Source organism: Delphinus delphis, chromosome 19 (assembly GCF_949987515.2).
Source record: "Delphinus delphis chromosome 19, mDelDel1.2, whole genome shotgun sequence".
In the NCBI taxonomy this organism is placed as follows: Eukaryota; Metazoa; Chordata; class Mammalia; order Artiodactyla; family Delphinidae; genus Delphinus; species Delphinus delphis.
The window spans coordinates 23588769-23610634 of NC_082701.1; the positions used below are offsets into that span (position 1 = coordinate 23588769).

Below are 21866 nucleotides of genomic sequence, written 5' to 3' on the forward strand. Positions count from 1 at the left end.
TTAGTCCATAAATAACAGGACGATGTGGAGCCACACCAAGGTAAGATGGAACCTGAACTAGAAGATTAGATAGACATCAGAGGGAGGTAATACACTTGGGGAATAGCTGCCTCATTATGGTGCCTCTGGCTACTAGCTGGACACAGATGATTTTAGCTTTGGGAAGAAGGTGAGTAGTGGTCATTCTTGAAGTGGTTGGGTCATGCTTAAAGGGCTCATCTTAGGCTGTACTGGGAGAAAGGTGGGGGGGATGGGGTTTAGAATGTAGTGGGGACTTTTCAAGGTATCTGCCTGGCTAATGGGGGTCTTCACTCCCTCTTCTCTAGTTACTGCCCTTCAACTCTTGATATGGACTCCAGCAGTCACGTTTGAAAGGTTTCTTTATGTCTAAATGCATGTTTTGTAATGTTTTGATTTCTCATTTAATTACATTGTGGTCGGAGAATGTGGTCTGTGTGACATTGATTCTTTGGTATTTATTGAAGTTTGTTTTGTTATTTAGTAAGTGGCCAATAAGTGTTCCATGTGTGCTTGAAAAGAATGTGTACTCTTTAACTGCTGAGTGCAGAGTTCTATATAAGTTCACTTAATGAAGGGAGTTAATTGTGTCATTCAAATCTTCTATATCCTGGTTCATTATTGGTCTGTAGATCTGTCAATTACTGACAGAGATGCATTATCTCCCAACATGATGCTGAATTTCTGAATTTCCCCTTATAATTATGTCAATGTTCACTTTATATGCATGTTATTAGATGCATACACTTTATTTTATTTATTTATTTATTTATTTTATTTATTTATTTTATTTATTTATTTTTGGCTGTGTTGGGTCTTCGTTGCTGCCCGTGGGCTTTCTCTGGTTGCGGCAAGTGGGAGCTACTCTGTGTTGTTGAGAAGTGTTGCGCCGGCTTCTCAACGCGGTGGCTTCTCTTGTTAAGGAGCACAGGCTCTAGGCACGCGGGCTTCAGTAGTTGTGGTGCATGGGCTCAGTAGTTGTGACGCACGGGCTTAGGTGCTCCGCAGCATGTGGGATCTTCCCGGAGGAACAGGGCTCGAACCCGTGTCCCCTGCATTGGCAGGCAGATTCTCAACCGCTGTGCCACCAGGGAAGCCCAGGAAAGTTTTTCTTTATCAACTGAATCTATTTGATTATCCCAAAATACAGTTCCTACTGGAAAGGCAAGACAAATGCTTGTTTATTTTCCTTTAATGACCAATTTTCAAAGTAACGTTTGTTTGTTTGTTTGTTTGTTTGTTTTAGGCCATGCCTCACGGCATGCAGGATCTTAGTTCCCCAACCAGGGATCAAACCTGCACCCCCTGCAGTGGAAGCACAGAGCCTTCACCAGTGGGCCACCAAGGAAGTCCCTCAAAGTAAGTTTTAGTTAAACAGTCATTTAAAATTATGACAAATAACTCTGTTCTCAAACCCACTCTAATCATCTTTCACTCCCACCAATCTACAAAACTTTCCTTGTTAAGTTGACCAATGACCTCCAGGTTGCTCCACCCAGAAGTAAAGCCTAGTTCTCACTGATTCGCCTATCGGCAGCAGTTGAGACAGTTGATCACTTCTCCTTGAAACATTTTCTTCATTTTACTTTCAAGACACCACTTTGCCTAATTATCCTCCTACTTCCTGAGCCATTCCTTCTCAGACTCCTTTGCTAGTTCCCCTCATTTCCCTGACCTCTTAAGATTGGACTTCTCTATCTACACTCATTCTTTTTTCAACTTTAACCGAAAGGTATGTTTTTATTGTTAATTTATATATTTGATTTTTCAAAGTAAATGTAATATATATTCATTATATACAATTAAAAATTCAAAAAAGAAAAAGATTAATTGAGGCATTGTTACTTATAAACTAAAAACCCAGGGGCAACCATTGTTAACAAATGTATTTTTCAGACTTATTAGGTTCTCTATTTAGGAGTTGTGAAATGCCATTAAAATGTATTTACGTCACCTTGGGGACTTCCCTGGCGGTCCAGTGGTTAAGACCCGGCGCTTCCACTGCAGGGGAACTAAGATCCCGCATGCCTCGCAGCCAAAAAAAAAAAAGAAAACAAACGTATTTACATCACCTGAAACTAACAGAACATTGTAAATCAACTATATTTCAATTTAAAAAAAATTTTAATAGTATTTACATATCACTTGGATATATTTTCCTCCATATTGTAGGGTGTGTGTTCTGATACACAATTTTTGTTTAATTTTTACACATATTTTAAAAATTGTGGTAAAATGTACATAACAGGGCTTCCCTGGTGGCGCAGTGGTTGAGAGTCCGCCTGCCGATGCAGGGGACGTGGGTTCGTGCCCCGGTCAGGGAAGAGCCCACATGCCATGGAGCAACTAAGCCCATGCGCCACAACTACTGAGCCTGCGCTCTAGAGCCCACAAGCCACAATTACTGAGCCCGTGTGCCACAACTACGGAGCCTGCAAGCCACAACTACTGAGCCCACGTGCCACAACACTGAAGCCCACGTGCCTAGAGCCCATGCTCTGCAACAAGAGAAGCGACCCCAATGAGAAGCCCGCACACCACAACAAAGCCCCCGCTCGCCGCACCTAGAGAAAGCCCACGCGCAGCAACAAAGATCCAACGCAGCCATAAATAAATAAATATAATTAATTAATTAATTTAAAAAATACTTTTACATTTACTTGTGCATTTACTTTTGTGAATGCTCTTTATTTCTTCATGTGGATTTGAATTACTGTCTAGTTTCCTATCATTTCAACCTGAAGGACTCCCTTTAGTATTTCTTGTAGGCAATTCTGCTAGTAGTGAATTTTCTCAGTCTTTGTTTATCTAGGAATGTCTTAATTTTTTCTATTTTTTTTTTTTTGTGTGTGTGTGGTACACGGGCCTCTCACTGTTGTGACCTCTCCCGTTGTGGAGCACAGGCTCCGAACGTGCAGGCTCAGCAGCCGTGGCTCACGGGCCCAGCCGTTCTGCACCACGTGGGATCCTCCCAGACCGGGGCACGAACCTGTGTCCCCTGCATCGGCAGGCAGACTCTCAACGACTGCGTCACCAAGGAAGCCCCCCTTCTATGGTTTCTGAAGGATATTTTTGCTATATATAGAGTTCCTGGCTAACAGGGTTTGTTTGTTTGTTTGTTTTGGCAATGCCACGCAGCTTGTGAGGTCTTAGTTCCTCGACCAGGGACTGAATCTACACCTTGGCAGTGAAAGCACAGAATCCTAACCACTGGATCTTTCAGCACTTTGAATATGTCATCCCACTACCTTCTGGCCTCCATACTTTATGGTAAGAAATCAGCTGTTAATCTTATTGAGGATTCCTCTGTCCATGATCAGTCATATTTCTCTTGCTGCTTTGAAGTTTCTCTCTTTGCCTTTGTCTTTTGACAGTTTGGCTCTGACGTGTCTAGGTGTGATAAATGCTAACTACTTACTGATGACTTCCAAATACATATTTCAAGCCCAGACTTCTCCTGGACCCCAGACCCATATATTCAAATGCCTACTTTTTGTCCTCACTTGAATGTGTAACAGTCGCCTCAAACTTAATATGGTAAAATTGAAATCCTAATCCCACTTTCCCAAAAATATCCTGCTCTAAACATAGTCAAACCTTATCTCAGTTAATGCCAACTCCATTATTCCAGCTCTTCAAGGTAGAAACCTTGGAGTCATTCTTAATTGCTCTCATTCTCTCATTCTCATCATCCATTAATAGCAATTGTTGTCTCTACTTTTAAAATAAAACCAGAATCCTATCATTTCTTACCACTTCCACTGGTCCAAGCCACATCATCTCTCATCTAGATTATTACAATAACCTCCAACTGGGGTCCCTGCCTATCCTGGTCAGTACTATTTTCTCAGAATTACCCTTTTAAAACAGAAGTCAGACTATGTCACTCCTCTACTCAAAACCCTCTAATGAGTCACCATTTCATTCAGAGTAAAAGTCAAAATTCTTATAAAGCTAACATTTACAAGCCCTCCTCTCCCACCACCAGTATCTCTCTGATTACATCTCCAGTGATACTCCTTGCTTCCTCCTCTCTATTCAAACTGGTCTATTCCTATTCCTAGAATGTGTTAATCATTCTTCTGCCACAGCACTTGCTGTTCTTTCTGCCTGGAATATGTTTCCCCCAGATATCCTCATACTTTATTGCCCCTCTTTCAAGACTTTTTCAAATATTACCTTCTCAGTGAAACTTTCTATTGTAGACAAATTGTTTTTCTTTGTGGTAACTTTTAATATCTTCTCTTTGTAGAGTGGTCTGTAGTTTGACTAAAATGGGAAATGGGATTTTTCTTTTTTTATAGCTATCCTACTTGGGATTTGTTGAGATTTCTAAACTATAGGATTCATGTTTTTTATCAGTCTGTAAACGTCTCAACCATTATATTTCAATATTTATTATTTCCCATTCTCTCTGTTCTCTCCTTCTAATATTCTAATTAGGTGGATGTTAGCTCTCATTTTGCCCTCCACGGCCTTTAACCTCCTTTTCATATTTTTGATCTTTTATTTCTTTGTGCTTCAATAGGAATAATTTTCTCAGACCTGTTTCCAGTTTGCTGACTTTTCCTTCAGCTCTCATTAATCTTTTGTTTAACCTATCCATTAAGTTTTTTTCTTAACTTCAAGTACTATATTTTTCATTTTTTGCTTCATTCATTTGTTTTTCTTTGTTCATTTCTTTTTTATTATTTATTTATTCATTTATTTATTTACTTATTTTTGCTTTTTACTGAAGTATAGTTGATTTACAGTGTTGTGTTAGTTTCGGGTGTACAGCACAGTGATTCAGTCATATATATATATATATATATATGTATATATATATATTCTTTTCCCTTATAGGTTATTATAAAATATTGAGTATAGTTCCCTATGCTATACAGTAGTAGGTCTTTGTTGGTTACCTATTTTATATATATTGTAGCGTGTATATGTTAATCCCAAACTCCTAATTTATCCCTCTCGCCCCCCATTTATTTCTTTTTCAAATCTGCAAGTTCTTTTTTATACCATCTTGATTTTTTCTCATGTCCCTAATCATTGTAAACATACTTAGTTTTAAATAATAACAAATGCATCTGTGACACTATGTGCCAAGCACTGTTCTAGGCACTTTATAAATATTAATTCATTTAATCCTCATAACAACCCTGTATAAGGAAGTGGAGGCACAGAGAACTTAGTCAACTTGCCCAAGATCACCTGGATAGTAAGTAGAATGCCTTGACTAGAATGCCTGGCAGTCTGGGTTTAAAGTCCACATTCTTAATCACTATACTTTACTGCCTCTTTTATAGTTGAGTTGCAATCTGAATATTGTGTTATCTGAAATTCTTGCTGTTTGTTATGTTTGCTGATGCTCGCTCATTGTGGACTGTTTCTTTATGGAGATTATGTTTCAGTTATTGTGAGAATCCTGCATGGGTCCAGAGGAGTTTGACATTGTTTCATCCCAGGGACATCCCCTGTCTAGAAGCTTTCAATATCAGTTCCTTAGCCTGGACATTCCTGGACCCAGGGTATAGATTTGAATCCAAAACCCAACATATAGTCCTGTCACTATAAATTCTCAGGAAAGTTTTTGTTTGTTTGTTTGTTTTTCTTTTCCCACTGAGAGCCAGGAATAGGCACACAAGCTTCATTGTTACCTCCCTGTGGATGGTAGTCCACATTTGAAGGCTACACTTCAAAGGGTGTAGCCTTTTGAGGATCTTAGGTTTATCTGCAAATTTCAATTTTAACTCCTTATTTTATACAGACCCCAAATCCTTCTGTCCCCATGGGCGATTAAGAGCCAAGCCACTTAATTGCTGCGACTGATACCCCTTTCCCTATCCCACTATATTCCCAGTCATGGCAGCTTCAGTTTAATATTACATGTTTACTGCTCTAATTTTATGTTCTCTCTTTCTTTTGGGTCCTTAGGGACTCTCGTTACTTTCTTGTGAGCTCAGCTATGCATTTAAAAGCTAGGATTTATCACCATGAATCATCTATGCCGAAAGCTCCCCCCACCCCAAAAAAAACCTCCCTTTATATTTGTTACTATTGTTGTTACAGAATATATCATCACCACCTGGGTCATTTCGCAGAGGAGATATTATTTTCAGACTGTGGGAAATTGGTAATTTGGATATAATATAGAATATATTTTATTTTAGCTGTCAAAAACAAGGCTATGCGTTTTAAAATATGTGTGCTATATTTATGTAGCATTTTTAGGTGTTGTGGCAGGAGGATTTTCAGAATACTTAGTCTGGCCATATTGCCAGAAATGGAGTATAGCAGTCATATTTCTGCTGTCCCATGGTCATGACTGATTGGTCTAAAATTGGCCACACCAACTCTCCTGGGTTTCTACATCTCATTCACTCTGCCTGGAATATCTTCATCCATTCTCACTCTCTCCCTTGATATATCTAGCTAACATATGTTTATCCTCAAATCTCAGCCCAGAATTTTTTTTTCCAAAAAGTTCTTCCTTGGTTCTCTCCACCTCCCTTCTCTGTACTTTGCAGGAAGTTTTCTTGTAGTGCTCCTTAAGATACTAGTTCTTAGTATTTATTTGCCTATTTATTTTCTTGTTAACTGAGTTTCCTTAGTGTGGAAACTGGTTCTATTCATCTGTGTTCCCCCAGAACCAAGTGCACTGCTTGGAGCTGTCAAGTGATCAAAAATGTTTGTTGAACTGAATTCCTAAAGGAAGAGTGAAACTGAATTCCTAAAGGAAGAGTGAAAAGGAAGAGGAAAAGCGAGACGATCTGAGATAAGACTCTGGGTGGAAGAGGTAGATTTGAGGAGTCAGAAATGCCTTTGGAAAGAGGGACCTGCTGGTATTATTATCCACAAGTTTGCCCTTTGCCACCTTCATCAAAAGCTTTTTTGCCATACAAGTGAACTTATTTACAAAGCATAAAGAGACCCACAGATAGAAAACAAACTTATGGTTACCAAAGGGTAAAGTAGGGAGGAGGGATAAACTAGGAGTTTGGGATTAACATATACACACCAAAATAGATAACCAACAAGGACCTACTGTATAGCACAGGGAACTATACCCAATATTTTGTAATAATCTATAGGAGAAAGAACAAGAAAAAGAACAAATTGAAAAAGAACAAATATATATATATATATATATATATATATCCAAATCACTGTGCTGTACACCTGAAACTAACACAACATTATAAGTCAACTATACCTCAATAAGAAAATATATCTCTAATAAATCATTTTGTAACCATAAGAAAAAAGCTTTTTTGCCTACTCAGGAATCCTCTCAGAGTTCCCACAGAAGTTTTTGGGCCTCCTCCAAGCCAGCTAGTACAACCCCCAAGATGTCAGGTCTGGGTTTGAGGTTTCCTAACCTCCTTCCACTTCCCACAGCCTCTCCTGGTTTACCAGTACTTTTTACTTCAATAATTAAAGGAGCACCTCTACATGTACTATCTCATTTACTCATAACAATTCTGTTGAAAAAGGGGTATCTCCTTTTTATAGATGATGACAGAGCACTAGAGAGGTTAAGAGCCTTGCCCCAAATCACACAGCAGTAAGTGGCATTGCCAGGATTTGAATCCTGCTTATTTAACTCCAAAATTCATGTCCTAAACATGGCACTGAAATACCTGATTTCCAGCAGGTCACAGGATAAACTTGGCAATGTTGAAGTTAAGCTATGAGTAGAGCTATGTGACAAATCTGGATATGAAAAAAAAATTAAAACACGTAGACAAAGTTAGGGATTTCCACACGAAAATATAACTTGTCCTAGAGTAGTAACAGCCAGGGACTATTCACCAAACACCAACCTAGGCCTGGCATTTATTTTACCTCATATTTCTATAAGGTAAGTAGTATTAACCCTGTTTTACAGCTTCCCCAGTTTTAGGGAGACTCAAGAGCTGATGGTTAAGCACTTTGGACCCAGACCGACCTGGGTCCACATACTGACTTTACCTCTTACCAAATATTCCAAACTGGAAAAAAGATGCTCTGTAACATGGGGGTAATCTGTAAAATAGGGATAATAATATCCACTTAAAAGGCTGTTGTCGGGCTTCCCTGGTGGCGCAGTGGTTGAGACTCCGCCTGCCGATGCAGGGGACACGGGTTCGTGCCCCTGTCCGGGAAAATCCCACATGCCGCGGAGCGGCTGGGTCCGTGAGCCATGGCCGCTGAGCCTGCGCGTCCGGAGCCCGTGCTGCGCAACGGGAGAAGCCACAACAGTGAGAGGCCCGCGTACCGCAAAAAAAAAAAAAAAAAAAGGCTGTTGTCAAGCTTAAATCATATAACAGGTGAATCCACCTAATCCAATGCTTGACGTATGGTAAATGGTAGCTTATTAACACTAAAGCCAAAAGAGATGTGGTAATCTGCTCGGAGACAGACATACCTAGTTATATGATAGAGCCATGATAGGAACTCAAGTCTGTGTGATTTCAAAACTCCACATTCTTTCCATTGTACCATTCTTGCAGGATACCTTAAATCTCAATCTTAAAATATTTTTTCTAAGAGTCCAAAGTTCAGACTTTCCAGATTAGCATAATTGTTAATATATTGCTATTATAAATCTTATACAGGGACTTCCCTGGCGGCGCAGTGGTTAAGAAACCGCCTGCCAATGCAGGGGACACTGGTTCGAGCCCTGGTCCGGGAAGATCCTACATGCCACAGAGCAACTAAGCCCATGCACCACAACTACTGAGCCTGCGCTCTAGAGCCTGTGAGCCACAACTACTGAATCCCGCACGCCTAGAGCCCATGCTCCGCAACAAGTCAAGCCACCACAATGAGAAGCCTGTGCACCACAACAAAGAGTAGCCCCTGCTCACCACAACTAGAGAAAGCCTGCGTGCAGCAATAAAGACCCAATGCAATCAAAAATAAAGTAATTAATTTAAAAAATTTTTTTAAATAAATAAAAGTACATCTGGCTGAAGTCAGATTAAAAAAAAACAAAAAAGGAATCCGCCTGCCAATGCAGGGGACACAGGTTTGGTTCCTGGTTTGGAAGACCCCACATGCCACTGAGCAACTAAGCCAGTGTGCCACAACTACTGAGTCTGTGCTCTAGAGCCCACGAGCCACAACTACTGAGCCCACGTGCTGCAACTACTGACACTCACACACCTAGAGCCTGTGCTCTGCAACGAGAAGCCACCACAATGAGAAGCCTGTGCACTGCAACAAGGAGAAAGCCTGCCTGCCCAGCAACGAAGACCCAACACAACCAAAAAAAAAAAAAAAAAAAAACTAATACATACTCATAAAAATATAAATCAACCTTATTATACCATACTGAATTAACTATTGTTTTATTTTTTAATCTTTTTTCCATTTTTTTCACAATGCCATACAGCTCTGCATTTAAATCTTCAAAATTTGTCTTACATCATGAAAATTTTCTCAGTATAAAACATAAAACCAGAAACATGGTTTTACAGGCCTTGCCTCAATTTCTGATGCTGCCTCCTGTTCCTGGCAGCTGCCCACAGGGAGGGTTCACAAGTAGGGACCAAAGTAGGGCTAAGCACGAGCCACCTTAATGCAACCTTGGATCTGAGAGCCCAGAGGATGGCTGGGGAGAGGGGGGTAGTAAGGGTGGGGTCAGGGATTGAGACTTGGTCTTGTTGAACCCACCGTGCTCACCTCGGAGAAGCACTGAGCAAGAACCCAGGCTACATCAAAACTGCACAAGATCTGGGCAGCACAGAACATCTCCAAGACAATCGCCACATCACAGAATCGTATGTATCTCACTGCTGACAGCCTTGTGCTGAACCTACAACATGAAGTGTAGGTCACTTCCCTAAACCCAGGGAAGTGACAACCTCATCAAGGGTAAGAAATGAGCCTGATGACCCAGAACTCGGCCCCCAGAGAAGAAGTGGATCTGTTTCTCCCCTGGTTTTTCAGGAGCCAGTTCGGGGTCCAGCACATGCCCACCCTGCCCCCAGCAACATGTGATGGTCCCCTCAGCATCTGTTCTCCCAACACTTCTTGGAATAATGAGAACTGACCCATTTTCAGGGGAATGACTTTCCTCCCTATGTTGGCCAGGGGTGTTGGGACTGTGTGATTTCTCAATGATTTCCTAGTGTTGGTTGTTCCTCTCTTGAGGTTGGGAAGCCACAACCACCATCCCAGGAATTCTTAATAAATTTTTATTACTTAAGCTGAAAAAAAAAAAAGAAGGGGAGGAAGGAAGGAAATTTACAGTGTCTGCTTATTTCATCAAGTGAAAATATCACAATTTATTTAACGTTTACCATTTACTTGTTTCCAATTTCAACAAATTCTGCAATGTACATCCTTTGAAGGGAATCTTTGCATTTCTGATTTTTTTCTTCAAGACCGATTTCTATGAGTGATATTCCTGGGTCAAAGAGGATAGAGAGTTTAAAGGCTCTCAATTCCTCGAGAATTTCTGAGTCAAAGAGGGTGGACCATTCAAAACCTTTCAACAAACATTACCAAATCACTTTCAAGAAAAGTTCTAATTCATACTTCTCACCAGCAGTACAGAAGTGCCTGGCTCACATTAGTAAAAAGAACTCTGCTTTTTGATTTAGTGAGAAAAGTTGCGTTTAAACTTCTATTTCTTTTTATAGTTTAGTTTAAGATTCTTCCCTTCAATTTATATTTCTTCTGCCTGTTTCCCATCCTTTGCTTGTTTATCAGGGTGTTACGTGTTTTGTCCTTGGAATGTTTTTAACAATACAAAAATACTTTAAAAAAACAAGCAAACAAACTACTGGCTGCTAGCTCATGACTGCTCAACACTGGCACAGGCCCACAAAGTTGCGCTCACCCACTAGAGAACTTACATGGAGGCAGGTAGCCTTTACGCCTCTTGGCGGAAGCAAGACTCCCACAAAACACTAGGGCGGGAGTTGCTGCAAAGGCATTGGCTCTCCCAGCCTGGGGAGAAACGTCTCGCGGGATCTCAGCCGCCCTTAGGGCCTCTGACCCGACTACAAATCCCAACATGCAACGTGCCTCAGGGCCCGAGCGCTCGAATGAAGGCTAAGGTCCAAGGTCATGTGTCTCTCTGTGTAAGGCGACCGGTCATCTCTCCCACGCCTTTTTCTGCTGCTTTCCACCTTGGCCGCCATTTTGTGCGGGAGGTTATAGAACCTCTGAGTCAAGCCGACTCTGTGATCGAGCCCTTCAGGGATCGGCCAATCGGAAGCCAGATCTCGGAGGAAAACCCCGCCTTTACCCGCACGGAGGCGGGAACTGCCACGAAGCTCCTGTGGAGAGAGAGGAAGAAGCTGCGGAAGACCAATAAGAAAGGAGGACTCGAGGATGTTAACCAATGAGGGCGCGGGGGGATTGCGGCCAATGAGAGTGGGGGGACCCCCGGACACGTGGGCCGGGGAGCTGAGCGCTGAGTCCTAGAGCTAAAGCCCGGAGGTGAGTCAGTCACCTTGAGCCGGGCGAGCGCTGTGTTCCGAGCAGGGGCAGCAGGGCAGTGGGAGTGCAGGTGACCTGGGGCCGAAAGCCAGCTATCGGCAGGGATGTGGCTGGGTTGTGTGGTGGGGCATTTGCCCCTAGGGCCGGGAAAGGCAATGGCCGTCTGTAACCTTAACAATTAATGTTAGTTACCAACGGTAATGAGCAATTTACTGTCCCGGCTGAGGCGGGCCGTGGACTGCTGTGTGAAATGGGCAGGACCCTGAACGGCACCTGCCTAGCTTCTGCCTCCCCAGTCTTCCCGGCAGATCATCCTCTTTGGGTATCATTTCCCGGCTGGGGCTCGGGCCTCCTTACTTTACTTCCGATCTCCGTGACCTTCCTTTGCAGACCTGTCGCGCTGAAAGTGGTGGAGAGGGAATTTGCGCCGTCCCTCTGACCTCTAATGGTCTCCTCAGCTGGGGCATGGTTCGAGGAAGACCGTGGTCCAGGGAGGACGGGCGGGGTGAAGGGGACGACCGAAGGTCGCAACTGTAAGCAAACAACCAGGCTGTCAGTGGATTTTTTTTTTTTTTTTTCCTCTGCAGACCGAAAAAATGCAGACCACCAGGGCACTACTCATTCCTCCTGCTCTGGTAAGCTGCGGCTCCCGGGTGCTCTGTAGCGCCAGGTGTGGGAACCATCAGTGTTTAATGAATGAACTGAGAGAAGCTTGGCATTCTGATGATGTTGCCCCTTTAGCGAAGCAGTAGGATGGATGCATTAACCCCTGATTATTTAAGCCTGTAAACCAAGCTATCTTGGCTTTGCAATGTGGTCAGAGTCTGGATCTGACCTTTACCCCCAGTCTGACTTGGCCATAGTTAGCCCATTGAAACAGTGATTTTCAACATTGGCTGTACAATGGAATCATCTGGAGAGCTTTTAAAACTCCTGATGCCCAGGCTGCACCCTATGGGAGTGGAATCCATGCATCTATTTTTTTTATAACGCCCCAGGTGATTCTAATGTTCGACCAAGTTTCACAACTGCTACGTTATATTTCTTGAAATAGTTCAAGAAAGCCTTGTTACAGGAGTCTCTGCTTAGGTGACTGTTTCAGGAGCCTCACCAGGCTTACTGGCTCACTCCATTCAGGGTGTATAACAGTGACTACAGTTTTAGCAAAATAAGATTTTCCCCTTCTGATTCCTTTGGTGGTCTGGGTACAAACCCTTCCTGTACTTGGTTTGATGTTAGTGTGGGTTTCTGGTTTTGTTTTTTTCCATTTTGGGTATTGATTAAGGGCTGTGCTCATAGAAGTGAACTTTGTTACCCAGTTTTAAATGGAAGGGTTGCCACTGCTGACTACACCAGGGTCTCAGGACAGCTGTCTCTGGTGTGGGCATATCTGGTAGCAACAGTAACACATTAATTGACCTTGAAATACCTTGGACTTGTTTTATTTATAATATTTGTAGTCATTTTTGACTGAAGCTCAGCAGTTAGGGGGATTTTTTGTTTTGTTTTGTTTCGATTTCTTGCCTGATTTGGAGAAATGTGTCTTTCTGATTTTATAGATCCGCTCTTGTACCAGGGGTCTGAGCAGGCCTGTGTCTGCCTCCTTCCTGAGTAGGCCAGAGATCCCATCTGAACAGGTAAAGGAGATTGGGCCTTCTTAAGAATTTCCCCAGACTAAGTTCCTTTAAGTTTGTTCAGTTGCCTTTAGGCCAAAGTGGGAGGAGAGTCTGTGGTGCTTTAATAGTTCTAAGTACCTCAAGGTGAGCATTGTAGGTGAGAAACTTGCAAAAGTGAAATTGGGTTTATCATGAACCCCACGAAATTTCCCTAGTCCTGTCTGGAAACGGACCCTAAGACTAATTCCAAGCATGCTCTGCAGTCTGAGCGTTCTGTACTTGCTAAGAGCTTGCCAACAATTTCTGAGCTCAGGTGGGTGGGGTGAGGGGTGGAGTCAGCCACCTGTCCTTGAGCCTCGCTATCTCCCTTCTTCCGCTCTTTCCTTCTCTACTTCCCTCTCTCTCCCCCTCCTTCTAGCCTTCCTACAGCAGTGTCCCACTCCAGGTGGCCAGGCGGGAGTTCCAGACCAGTGTTGTCTCCCGGGACATTGACACAGCGGCCAAGTTTATTGGTGCTGGGGCTGCCACAGTTGGTGTGGCTGGTTCAGGGGCCGGCATTGGAACAGTGTTTGGCAGTTTGATCATTGGCTATGCCAGGTAAGTTGTGGGGTGGCCTAGAGCATCTTCTACTATAAATTCCATCTTATTTGGAGGAAGCCTCAGCAAGAGATCCTTCTAGCTTTGTGTTGATTTCATCTACCTCCTGTTTTCTCAGAATTTAAATATAAGTTTCCAGTCTGGCTCACTTAAACTTACCATGTTGGTACTCTGCTTGCCTGTCCAACCCCCAGGATATATGCAAGCTAGGCCCTCTCCCAGTTTCAGCACTATCCATTCACCTAACCTACTTGAGTCCTCCACCACCACCCATGACCCGTACCCTCACCCCTTCCTTTCCCTGTCTCTGTCCCCGGCAGGAACCCGTCTCTGAAGCAGCAGCTCTTCTCCTATGCCATTCTGGGCTTTGCCCTGTCTGAGGCTATGGGGCTCTTCTGTTTGATGGTCGCCTTCCTCATCCTCTTTGCCATGTGAGGCTCCATGAAGGTCACCTATCCACCCCTGCTGCTTCGACTCCAGGCCATGCCCGGTGCTAGAGTATGCTAAGCTTTACCATTAAACACAATGTTTCTCTAAACTCATATGCCTGCGCCTCTGTCCTTTGCCCTTGGGGAGGACCTTCATAGAAAGGTGGGACAAGGAAATGGGATTGGGTCAGGAACCATTGGTGATTAGGAACTTCTCAGGGCTGAGAAGTAGCACTGCCATGACTGTAATAACATCTCCCACAGGAGGGAACACGGATTTGTCTAATGATGATTGGTGCTTTTTTCCCTTCAAATTTGCTGTAATAATATGTAACATTTTTGAGGGGCTTAATTTGCACCAAGCTCTTTACCAAGTGTTTTGCATTTTTTATCTCAGCAACACTATGAATTGTAAGTGCAGTTATTATACCTGTTCTGCAAATGAGGGAACTGAGGCTTAGGGAAGCAAAATAACTTGTCCATCATCACAGAGCTGGAAAGTGGCAGGATTGGAGATTTCCTCCCCCCCCCCACCTCCGCCTCGGGCCAGCCTAAACCTTTACCTGCTGTGCCGTGCCATCTATTTTCATTTTGGCCACACAATTAAGGTGGCACAGATAGGGAAACTTCGTCCCAAAGAAGTTGTATAGCACGTTAGAGTTGGAGGTGGGCCTCCATCTGCCTGCACTTAGCTCCACCTGTAAGTTTCATTTCCTTTCTTAGAGTGCCTAAATGTTCTTGAATAAAGCAGATGAGGGACATGGTCTGTGTTCTTGGAGAATTTACAATCTTAGCTTTGCTAGGGATGAAAAGGGTGTTTGGGGGGTGTGGGGTAGCGAACCAACAAATGAATTGCTTAGAGAGCACCTCACGGTATCATCCTGTGCTCTCAGTCTGTGCCCAGCAGGTGCCCCCCACTTGGCCTGACGTGGGACTGATAACCCAGGTAAGAGAAAGCTAAGCTGATATATCCACAGAATGAACTCAGGGGTGCTAGTAGGCATGGTCTATCTCAAATATGGGACCCATTTTTTGAAAACCCGATACTTCAACTTACTGCAAAAGTCTGAACTAGTGAAACCAAAATAAAATTCCTAATAATTGTTAACACCTTCCAGCTGAAGGGCAGCTAGTAGGGTTAAAACACCAAAAAATGTGAGTCAATAAGAATGGATTCAATTTAATGCAATTTAAAGACAGTTATGGGACTTCCCTGTTGGCGTAGTGGTTAAGAATCCGCCTGCCAATGCAAGGGACACCGGTGCAAGCCCTGGTCCGGGAAGATTCCACGTGCCACGGAGCCGCTAAGCCCGTGCACCACAACTACTGAGCCTGCGCTCTAGAGCCCGCATGTTGCAACTACTGAAGCCCGCGCACCTAGAGCCTGTGCTCCGCAACAAGAGAAGCCACCACAATGGGGAGCTTACGCACTACAACAGAGTAACCCCCACTTGCCGCAACTAGAGGAAGCCCGTGCGCAGCAATGAAGACCCAATGCAGCCAAAAATAAATAAATAAATAAAGATAGTCGTGCAGTTATTTAGGTGTTAAGCATCCTCCTGGGAGTCTTGGGGAATGCTGAAAAATCAAGAGTGGAAACAATACTGAACAATGCCATAAATTATTGAATACGTGGGTACAGAAGCTATGTGCTATAGAAGAGGAAAAGCAAGGAGGCTAGTGTTGGTTGTAATAACATGAGCTAACATTTGAGCACTTGTATGTCAGGCATGGTGGTAAGCATTTTCAATGAATAACTTCAACCTCCCTATGAAATAAGTTATTCTATAGGTAAGGAAAATGAGGGAGATTCAGAGAGGTGAGGAATCCTGTGAAGGTCATACGGCTGGTTAGTAAAGCTGGGATTCAAACTCCAGGACCTGTGTTCTAATCACTGTGCTGACTCATCCAAGATTCAGTGACATGCTCAAGGTCGTACAGCAGGGCAACGATTTCAATCCGAGACCACCTGACATTCAACAATCATGGTCTTCTTCCACTTCCACAGGATCGCTCACCCTTGGCACATTCCCGGCCAGATAAATCATTGTCTGATAATGTTTAGCAACATCCCTAGTCTCTACCCACTAGATGCCAGTGGCAACCTCCCCTCCCCCAGTTGTGACAACCAATTGCCAAATGTAAGATTGACAAATGTCTCCTAGTTCTGGGGCAAAATCACTCCCGGTTGAGAACTGTTGGTCTACTGTAACCTGCTACTTGTCCTCTTAGTCTGTTCACCTAAAGTAACTCTCAAGATTGTCCACAGAAACCCAGTGATAGAACCTGAAGCAGAGCCCAGGAATCTTAGGGCCAAAGAGAAGGAATCAGACTGAGGTTGAAGTGGCAGCTGAGGTATCACCAAGGGAGCAATGGATTAACTGGTAATGCTGTTATGCAAATGGAATGCAGTAACCTTTTGGGATGTCAGGCTGGCATCCTTGCCAGGTCACTACCCTTTGGTGGTAATCAAGGGGCAGCCCCCAGGGAAGATGGTTACCTTTTCCTTCCTGTGAAGCTCCAGGAACTTATTTTTTTCCCAAGGGGCTGGTAAGAATTTCCCTTCATCATGCGTTCCAAACAGCTTTGGAATTGCTGGGCTTTCAAATCCAAATCAGCGGGGTTGGGAATGTGGTTGGTGGGCCCATGGAACTCTAGAGTCAAGAGAGAATGTGCGGGACTTCCCTGGTGGTCCAGTGGCTAAGACTCCGCACTCCCAATGCAGGGGGCCCAGGTTCCATCCCTGGTCAGGGAACTAGGTCCCGCATGCTGCAACTAAAAGATCCCAGGTGCCGCAACTAGGAGCAGCCAAATAAAGAAATACTAGGAAAAAAAAGAGAGAATGTGCTCCCACCCGCAAGCAGGCAATTAGTCCATTACCATTGAGATTCTTTATCTAAGCACTATGGCCCATGGATGGGACCATTTTGCTTACCACAAAATAATTGTGAGTGCATACAGAGGTGCACTGTTCTTGGGAGAGGGGTAATGACCAAAAAAACACTGAGTAACCACTGCCTTAAGAGTTCAGCAAGGTGGCAAAGACCATAAACTTGGGAGTTAGAGGGGAGTGCAAATCTCAGCCCTGCCATTTCTTAACTATGAAGTTAATTATCTCTCTTGAGCCTTGATTTCCCCATCTGTAAAATGGGGATGAGAACAATTCATAGTGATTGTGACAACAAAGTAAGATAATACAGGTAAATGTATGCAAATAATGATAATATATGTAATGTACAGTATTTTTTAATATACATGTACAGTATTAATTATATGTAATATAAAGATGTATTGAGATATGTAATGAGATAACACATACGTGTATTATTAAAAATTTTAATATAGCTATTACTTATAATCAGAAGCCTCCAACACCCAGTCCAAGTTCTGATTTTTCCTTTTAGCCCCCAATTTGTGACCTGGATGGGAACTCTTCATCTATTCCTGGCACTGAGCCCAAGACAAAAGGCTAGGCCCTGGAGGGGAAGGACTGCTCCAGAGAGTAGTGGGACACAAGACCTTGGGGAAGAGGAGAAGGATCTTCACGATGTATCTATTTAGAAGGTTGAAGCACAGCAGTGACCTGAACATCAGGATACTTGCTGGTCTCTGTCCTGGGGGAGAGTGCTGCCAGGTTGCCATGAGCAAGGTGCTACCAAACTTTGCTGCACTGAGAGATGGCTCAATGCAGTCCAGTGTGCTGGGGAGGAGAGAGAGGCTTGGATCCAGTTTCCTGTCGGAACACAGCTTGGTTGTGTCATCCATCCCCAGAGGCCATGGGAGTGGCTTCAGAAGGCACACTCTTGCGCTGTGGCCAAGCTGCCAGGGAAAAGCAGCCAGGTGTTGCCTTGAAAAAGTCAGTGAGCACTGGACTAAGCAATGCCAATTCACAAAGTTCTGCTAGCCTCTCCCTGGTTCTTCCTTTCCCAGTTTAGAGACCTTCTGGAGTTCCCTTGGGAGTTGGTGAGCTGGTCCTTCAAGCAGCTGCAGCCCTTTAGACCTTGAGTTGAAGATTCTTTGTACAAGCTTGGCCAGCCCTTTGGAAAGAAAATGGGCATTTCTGAGGAAGAGGAGGTGAAATCTTAAAGATCCGTGGCCAGGGGAAGGGCACCTGGCTACCAAACACTTCCATTGTGTTTACCATTTCTGCAATACTCACTGCATGTCAGGTCCTGGAGATACAAGATAGGTGCTCCATGCTTACTGCCCTAGAGGACGTCATATGTAGTAGCTAGACAGATGAGTAACCAAACTACTAAAATAAAAAGCAGGGCTTCCCCGGTGGCACAGTGGTTAAGAATCCGCCTGCCAAGGCAGAGGACACGGGTTCGAGCCCTGGTCCGGGAAGATCCCACATGCTGCGGAGCAACTAAGCCCGTGAGCCACAACTACTGAGCCTGCGTGCCACAACTACTGAAGCCTGCACACCTAGAGCCCGTGCACCGCAACAAGAGAAGCCTCCGCAATGAGAAGCCCGCGCATTGCAACGAAGAGTAGCCCCCGCTCACTGCAACTAGAGAAAGCCCGCACCAGCAATGAAGACCCAACGCAGCCAAAGATAAATAAATAAATTTATTTTTTTTAAAAAGCAGTACGTGCTATAATAAAGGTATGAATTACTTCAGAGGATGGAGTAATTAAAAATGACTAATAATATTAATAATATGCCTGGGGGTGTTAAAGCTTGGCAGAGAAAGTAATATTACAGCCAGGCTTGAAGGTAAGAATAATAAGAGTTAATAATTATTGGGACTTTGCTGGTGGGGCAGTGGTTAAGAATCCGCCTGCCAACTCAGGGAACACAGGTTTGATCCCTGGTCCGGGAGGATCCCACATGCCTCGGAGCAACTAAGCCCATGCGCCACAACTAATGAGCCCGTGTCCCACAACTACTGAGGCCTGTGCGCCTAGAACCCATGCTCCACAACAAGAGGAGCCATCGCAATGAGAAGCCTGAGCACCGCAACAAAGAGTAGCTCCCACTCAACACAACTAGAGAAAGACCGTGCACGGCAACAAAGACCCAATGCAACCAAAAATAAAATAAATAATTTTTTTAAAGAGTTAATAATTATTGAACGCAGGACTTCCAGGACTTCCCTGGTGGCACAGTGGTTAAGAATCCACCTGCCAGTGCAGGGGACACAGGTTCGAGCCCTGGTCCGGGAAGATCCCACATGCCACGGAGCAACTAAGCCCATGTGCCACAACTACTGAGCCCACACGCCCAGAGCCCATGCTCCGCAACAAGAGAAGCCACCCAATGCAGCCAAAAATAAATAAGTAAAATGTAAGATAATAATAATTATTATTATCGAACACTTACTTTGGCCAGGTATTGTGCACATTCATCATCACATTATCTCTTCTTTATAGCTACTATTTTTTTTATCAGTATTACTGATGAAGAATAGAAGCTTAGAGACTTTAAATAATTAGGATTTTCCCTAATAAAGGGAAAGCGTATTCCAGGTAGAGAAAATATGAGCACAGGCCCAGAGGAGAGAAGGCACATGGGCAAGTGAGGTGCCAATTATTTGGACAGTGCTTACCACTTTGCAAAACACTTCTAAAAATGCCACACTTAATCCTCAGAAAAACCCTGAGAGGTAGTAATTATCACCATTCTATGGATGCAGAAATAGGCTCAAAGAGGATATTTGCAGAGTGGTACATATCAAAGGTTGAACCTCTTTTTTCTGGATCTGAGGTAAGTGGTTTTCTGTTCATTGTCCCATCTCTAATGGACCTTGTACCTGAAAACAATGGTCCAATAATAAGTAAGGGACCCATTGAGGACTCCTCTCACCCCATGGGCCCCCTATGGGCCTCTGCAGTCTGTAGCCATGGAGAAGCTATGAAGTAGTGTTTTTCTTTGCGTGAGGTTACCCAATGACTTTTGACCATCTTACTAAGTAAATAATACCCAAGAAAAATTCTAGAATCCTTAAAAAATGAATGAAATATATAGTTTGAATAGGCAATAGATGTACAGCACAACATTTAAAAGGTACAAGTGTGTTTGTGTGTGTGTATGTGTGTGTATATATATATATATATATATATATATATATATGCCCTTTGCCCCATCTTGTCTGCAGTCAAGAGGCAACCGCTGTTACCAGTTTCTTGCATATCCTTTCAGAGATATTTAGGCATCTTTATTATAGAGTGGTAAAATGCTATACCAATAAAACATGAAATCTGTATAAAATATTGTATCAATTCATTTTGCTTCATGTTAAGTACCTAAGCTGTGACAGGCCCCATGCTGGATTCATAGATAATACACGATCTAGAGTCCGAAGAACGGGGAGCAGGAGGGAGTAGGGGGTGGAAGCAACAGGTACCAAAGGACTGTAATTAGTACAAGGTACAATGTGGTAAGTGTGGGAGAGAGTTCCAAGCTGTGACAGTATCACATAGTGGTCAGAACGTTTTTTCTGGAGACAGATTTGGCTTGCTCTCACTGTGACCCATGTAAATGACCGAACCTCTGTAAGCCTCTCTTTTTCCATCTATCAGAATGGACTAATAATAGTACTTACTTCATAGGTTTGTTGAAAGGAATAAATAAGACATACAAAGCACTTGGCACAGGACTTGCCTGGTGGTGTAGTGGTTAAGTGGTTAAGAATCCACCTGCCAGGGACTTCCCTGGTGGCACAGTGGTTGGAAATCTGCCTGCCAGTGCAGGGGACACGGGTTCGAGCCCTGGTCCGGGAGGATTCCACATGCCGCGGACCAGCTAGGCCCTTGCACCACAACTACTGAAGCCCACGCGCTCTAGGGCCCGCGTGCTGCAACTCCTGAGCCCGTGTGCTGCAACTGCTGAAGCCCGCACGTCTAGAGCCCATGCTCCACAACAAGAGAAGTCACTGTAATGAGAAGCCCGCGTACCACAATAAAGAGTGGCCCCTGCTGGCCGCAACTAGAGAAAGCCTGTGCACAGCAACGAAGACCCAGCACAGCCAAAAATAATTTTAAAAATAAGATAAAATTTTAAAAATAATAATAAAAAAAGAATCCGCCTGCCAATGCAGGGGACACAGGTTCAAGCCCTGGTCCGGGAAGATCCACGTGCCACGGAGCAACTAAGCCCATGTGCCACAACTACTGAGCCTGTGCTGTAGAGCCTGCGAGCCACAACTACTGAGCCTGTGTACCACAACTACTGAAGGCCGTGCGGCTAGAGCCCGTACTCCGCAACAAGAGAAGCCACCACAATGAGAAGCCCGCGCACCGTAACGAAGAGCAGCCCCCGCCCGCCGCAACTGGAGAAAGCCCACGCACAGCAACGAAGACCCAACGGAGCCAAAAATTGAAAAAAAAAATCCATTTGTGTTAAAAAAAAAAAAAAAAGCGCTTGGCACCTATTAGGCACTCAATAAATGTTAACTAAAAATCCAGTATTTTAGCTCTCAATAAATGCTGGCTATTATCACTCAACTCCACAGTCCCTGGCTGGAAAATTCATAAAGCTGTGAAAACAGGACTTCTTTTTTAAGAAACAAATTTGGCGGCAAAACGTAATCTAAGGTGAGGCTGGGGCTTCCCTGGTGGCGCAGTGGTTGGGAATCCGCCTGCCAATGCAGGGGACACGGGTTCGAGCCTTGTTCCAGGAAGATCCCACATGCTGCGGAGCAACTAAGCCCGTGAGCCACAACCTACTGAGCCTGCGCTCTAGAGCCCACGTGCCACAACTACTGAGCCCTTGTGCCACAACTACTGAAGCCCGTGCGCCTAGAGCCTGCACTCGGCAACAAGAGAAGCCACCGCA

General features: G+C 44.0%; 1 protein-coding gene and 1 non-coding gene across 5 annotated transcripts; both read left to right on the forward strand.

Annotated features, from left to right (window-relative positions):
- Positions 1-9309: 9309 nt before the first annotated feature.
- On the forward strand, positions 9310-9594 carry LOC132415661 (small nucleolar RNA U89). The gene has a single exon (XR_009517380.1). It is a non-coding gene; the product is annotated as a small nucleolar RNA U89 (small nucleolar RNA).
- Positions 9595-11338: 1744 nt separating this feature from the next.
- On the forward strand, positions 11339-14196 carry ATP5MC1 (ATP synthase membrane subunit c locus 1). 4 transcript variants are annotated; one of them, XM_059996898.1, is made up of 5 exons: positions 11339-11445; positions 12033-12080; positions 13005-13082; positions 13507-13658; positions 13979-14196. In XM_059996898.1, the coding sequence occupies exons 2-5, from the start codon at positions 12042-12044 to the stop codon at positions 14091-14093; spliced, it is 384 nt and encodes a 127-aa protein (XP_059852881.1). In that variant the 5' UTR covers positions 11339-11445; positions 12033-12041; the 3' UTR covers positions 14094-14196. The 4 variants fall into 4 exon arrangements, with proteins under 4 accessions (XP_059852881.1, XP_059852879.1, XP_059852880.1 ...); XM_059996896.1 differs by having other exon boundaries at positions 11341-11445; positions 13480-13658; XM_059996897.1 differs by having other exon boundaries at positions 11410-11515.
- Positions 14197-21866: the final 7670 nt, after the last annotated feature.

Excerpts from the sequence above, each read along its gene's own strand:
- ATP5MC1 (XM_059996896.1), top strand. The coding sequence starts at position 12,042 with ATGCAGACCACCAGGGCACTACTCATTCCTCCTGCTCTG. Across the intron at positions 12,081-13,004 it reads TACTCATTCCTCCTGCTCTG|ATCCGCTCTTGTACCAGGGG; the intron begins GTAAGCTGCGGC and ends CTGATTTTATAG. Across the intron at positions 13,083-13,479 it reads CAGAGATCCCATCTGAACAG|CCTTCCTACAGCAGTGTCCC; the intron begins GTAAAGGAGATT and ends CCCTCCTTCTAG.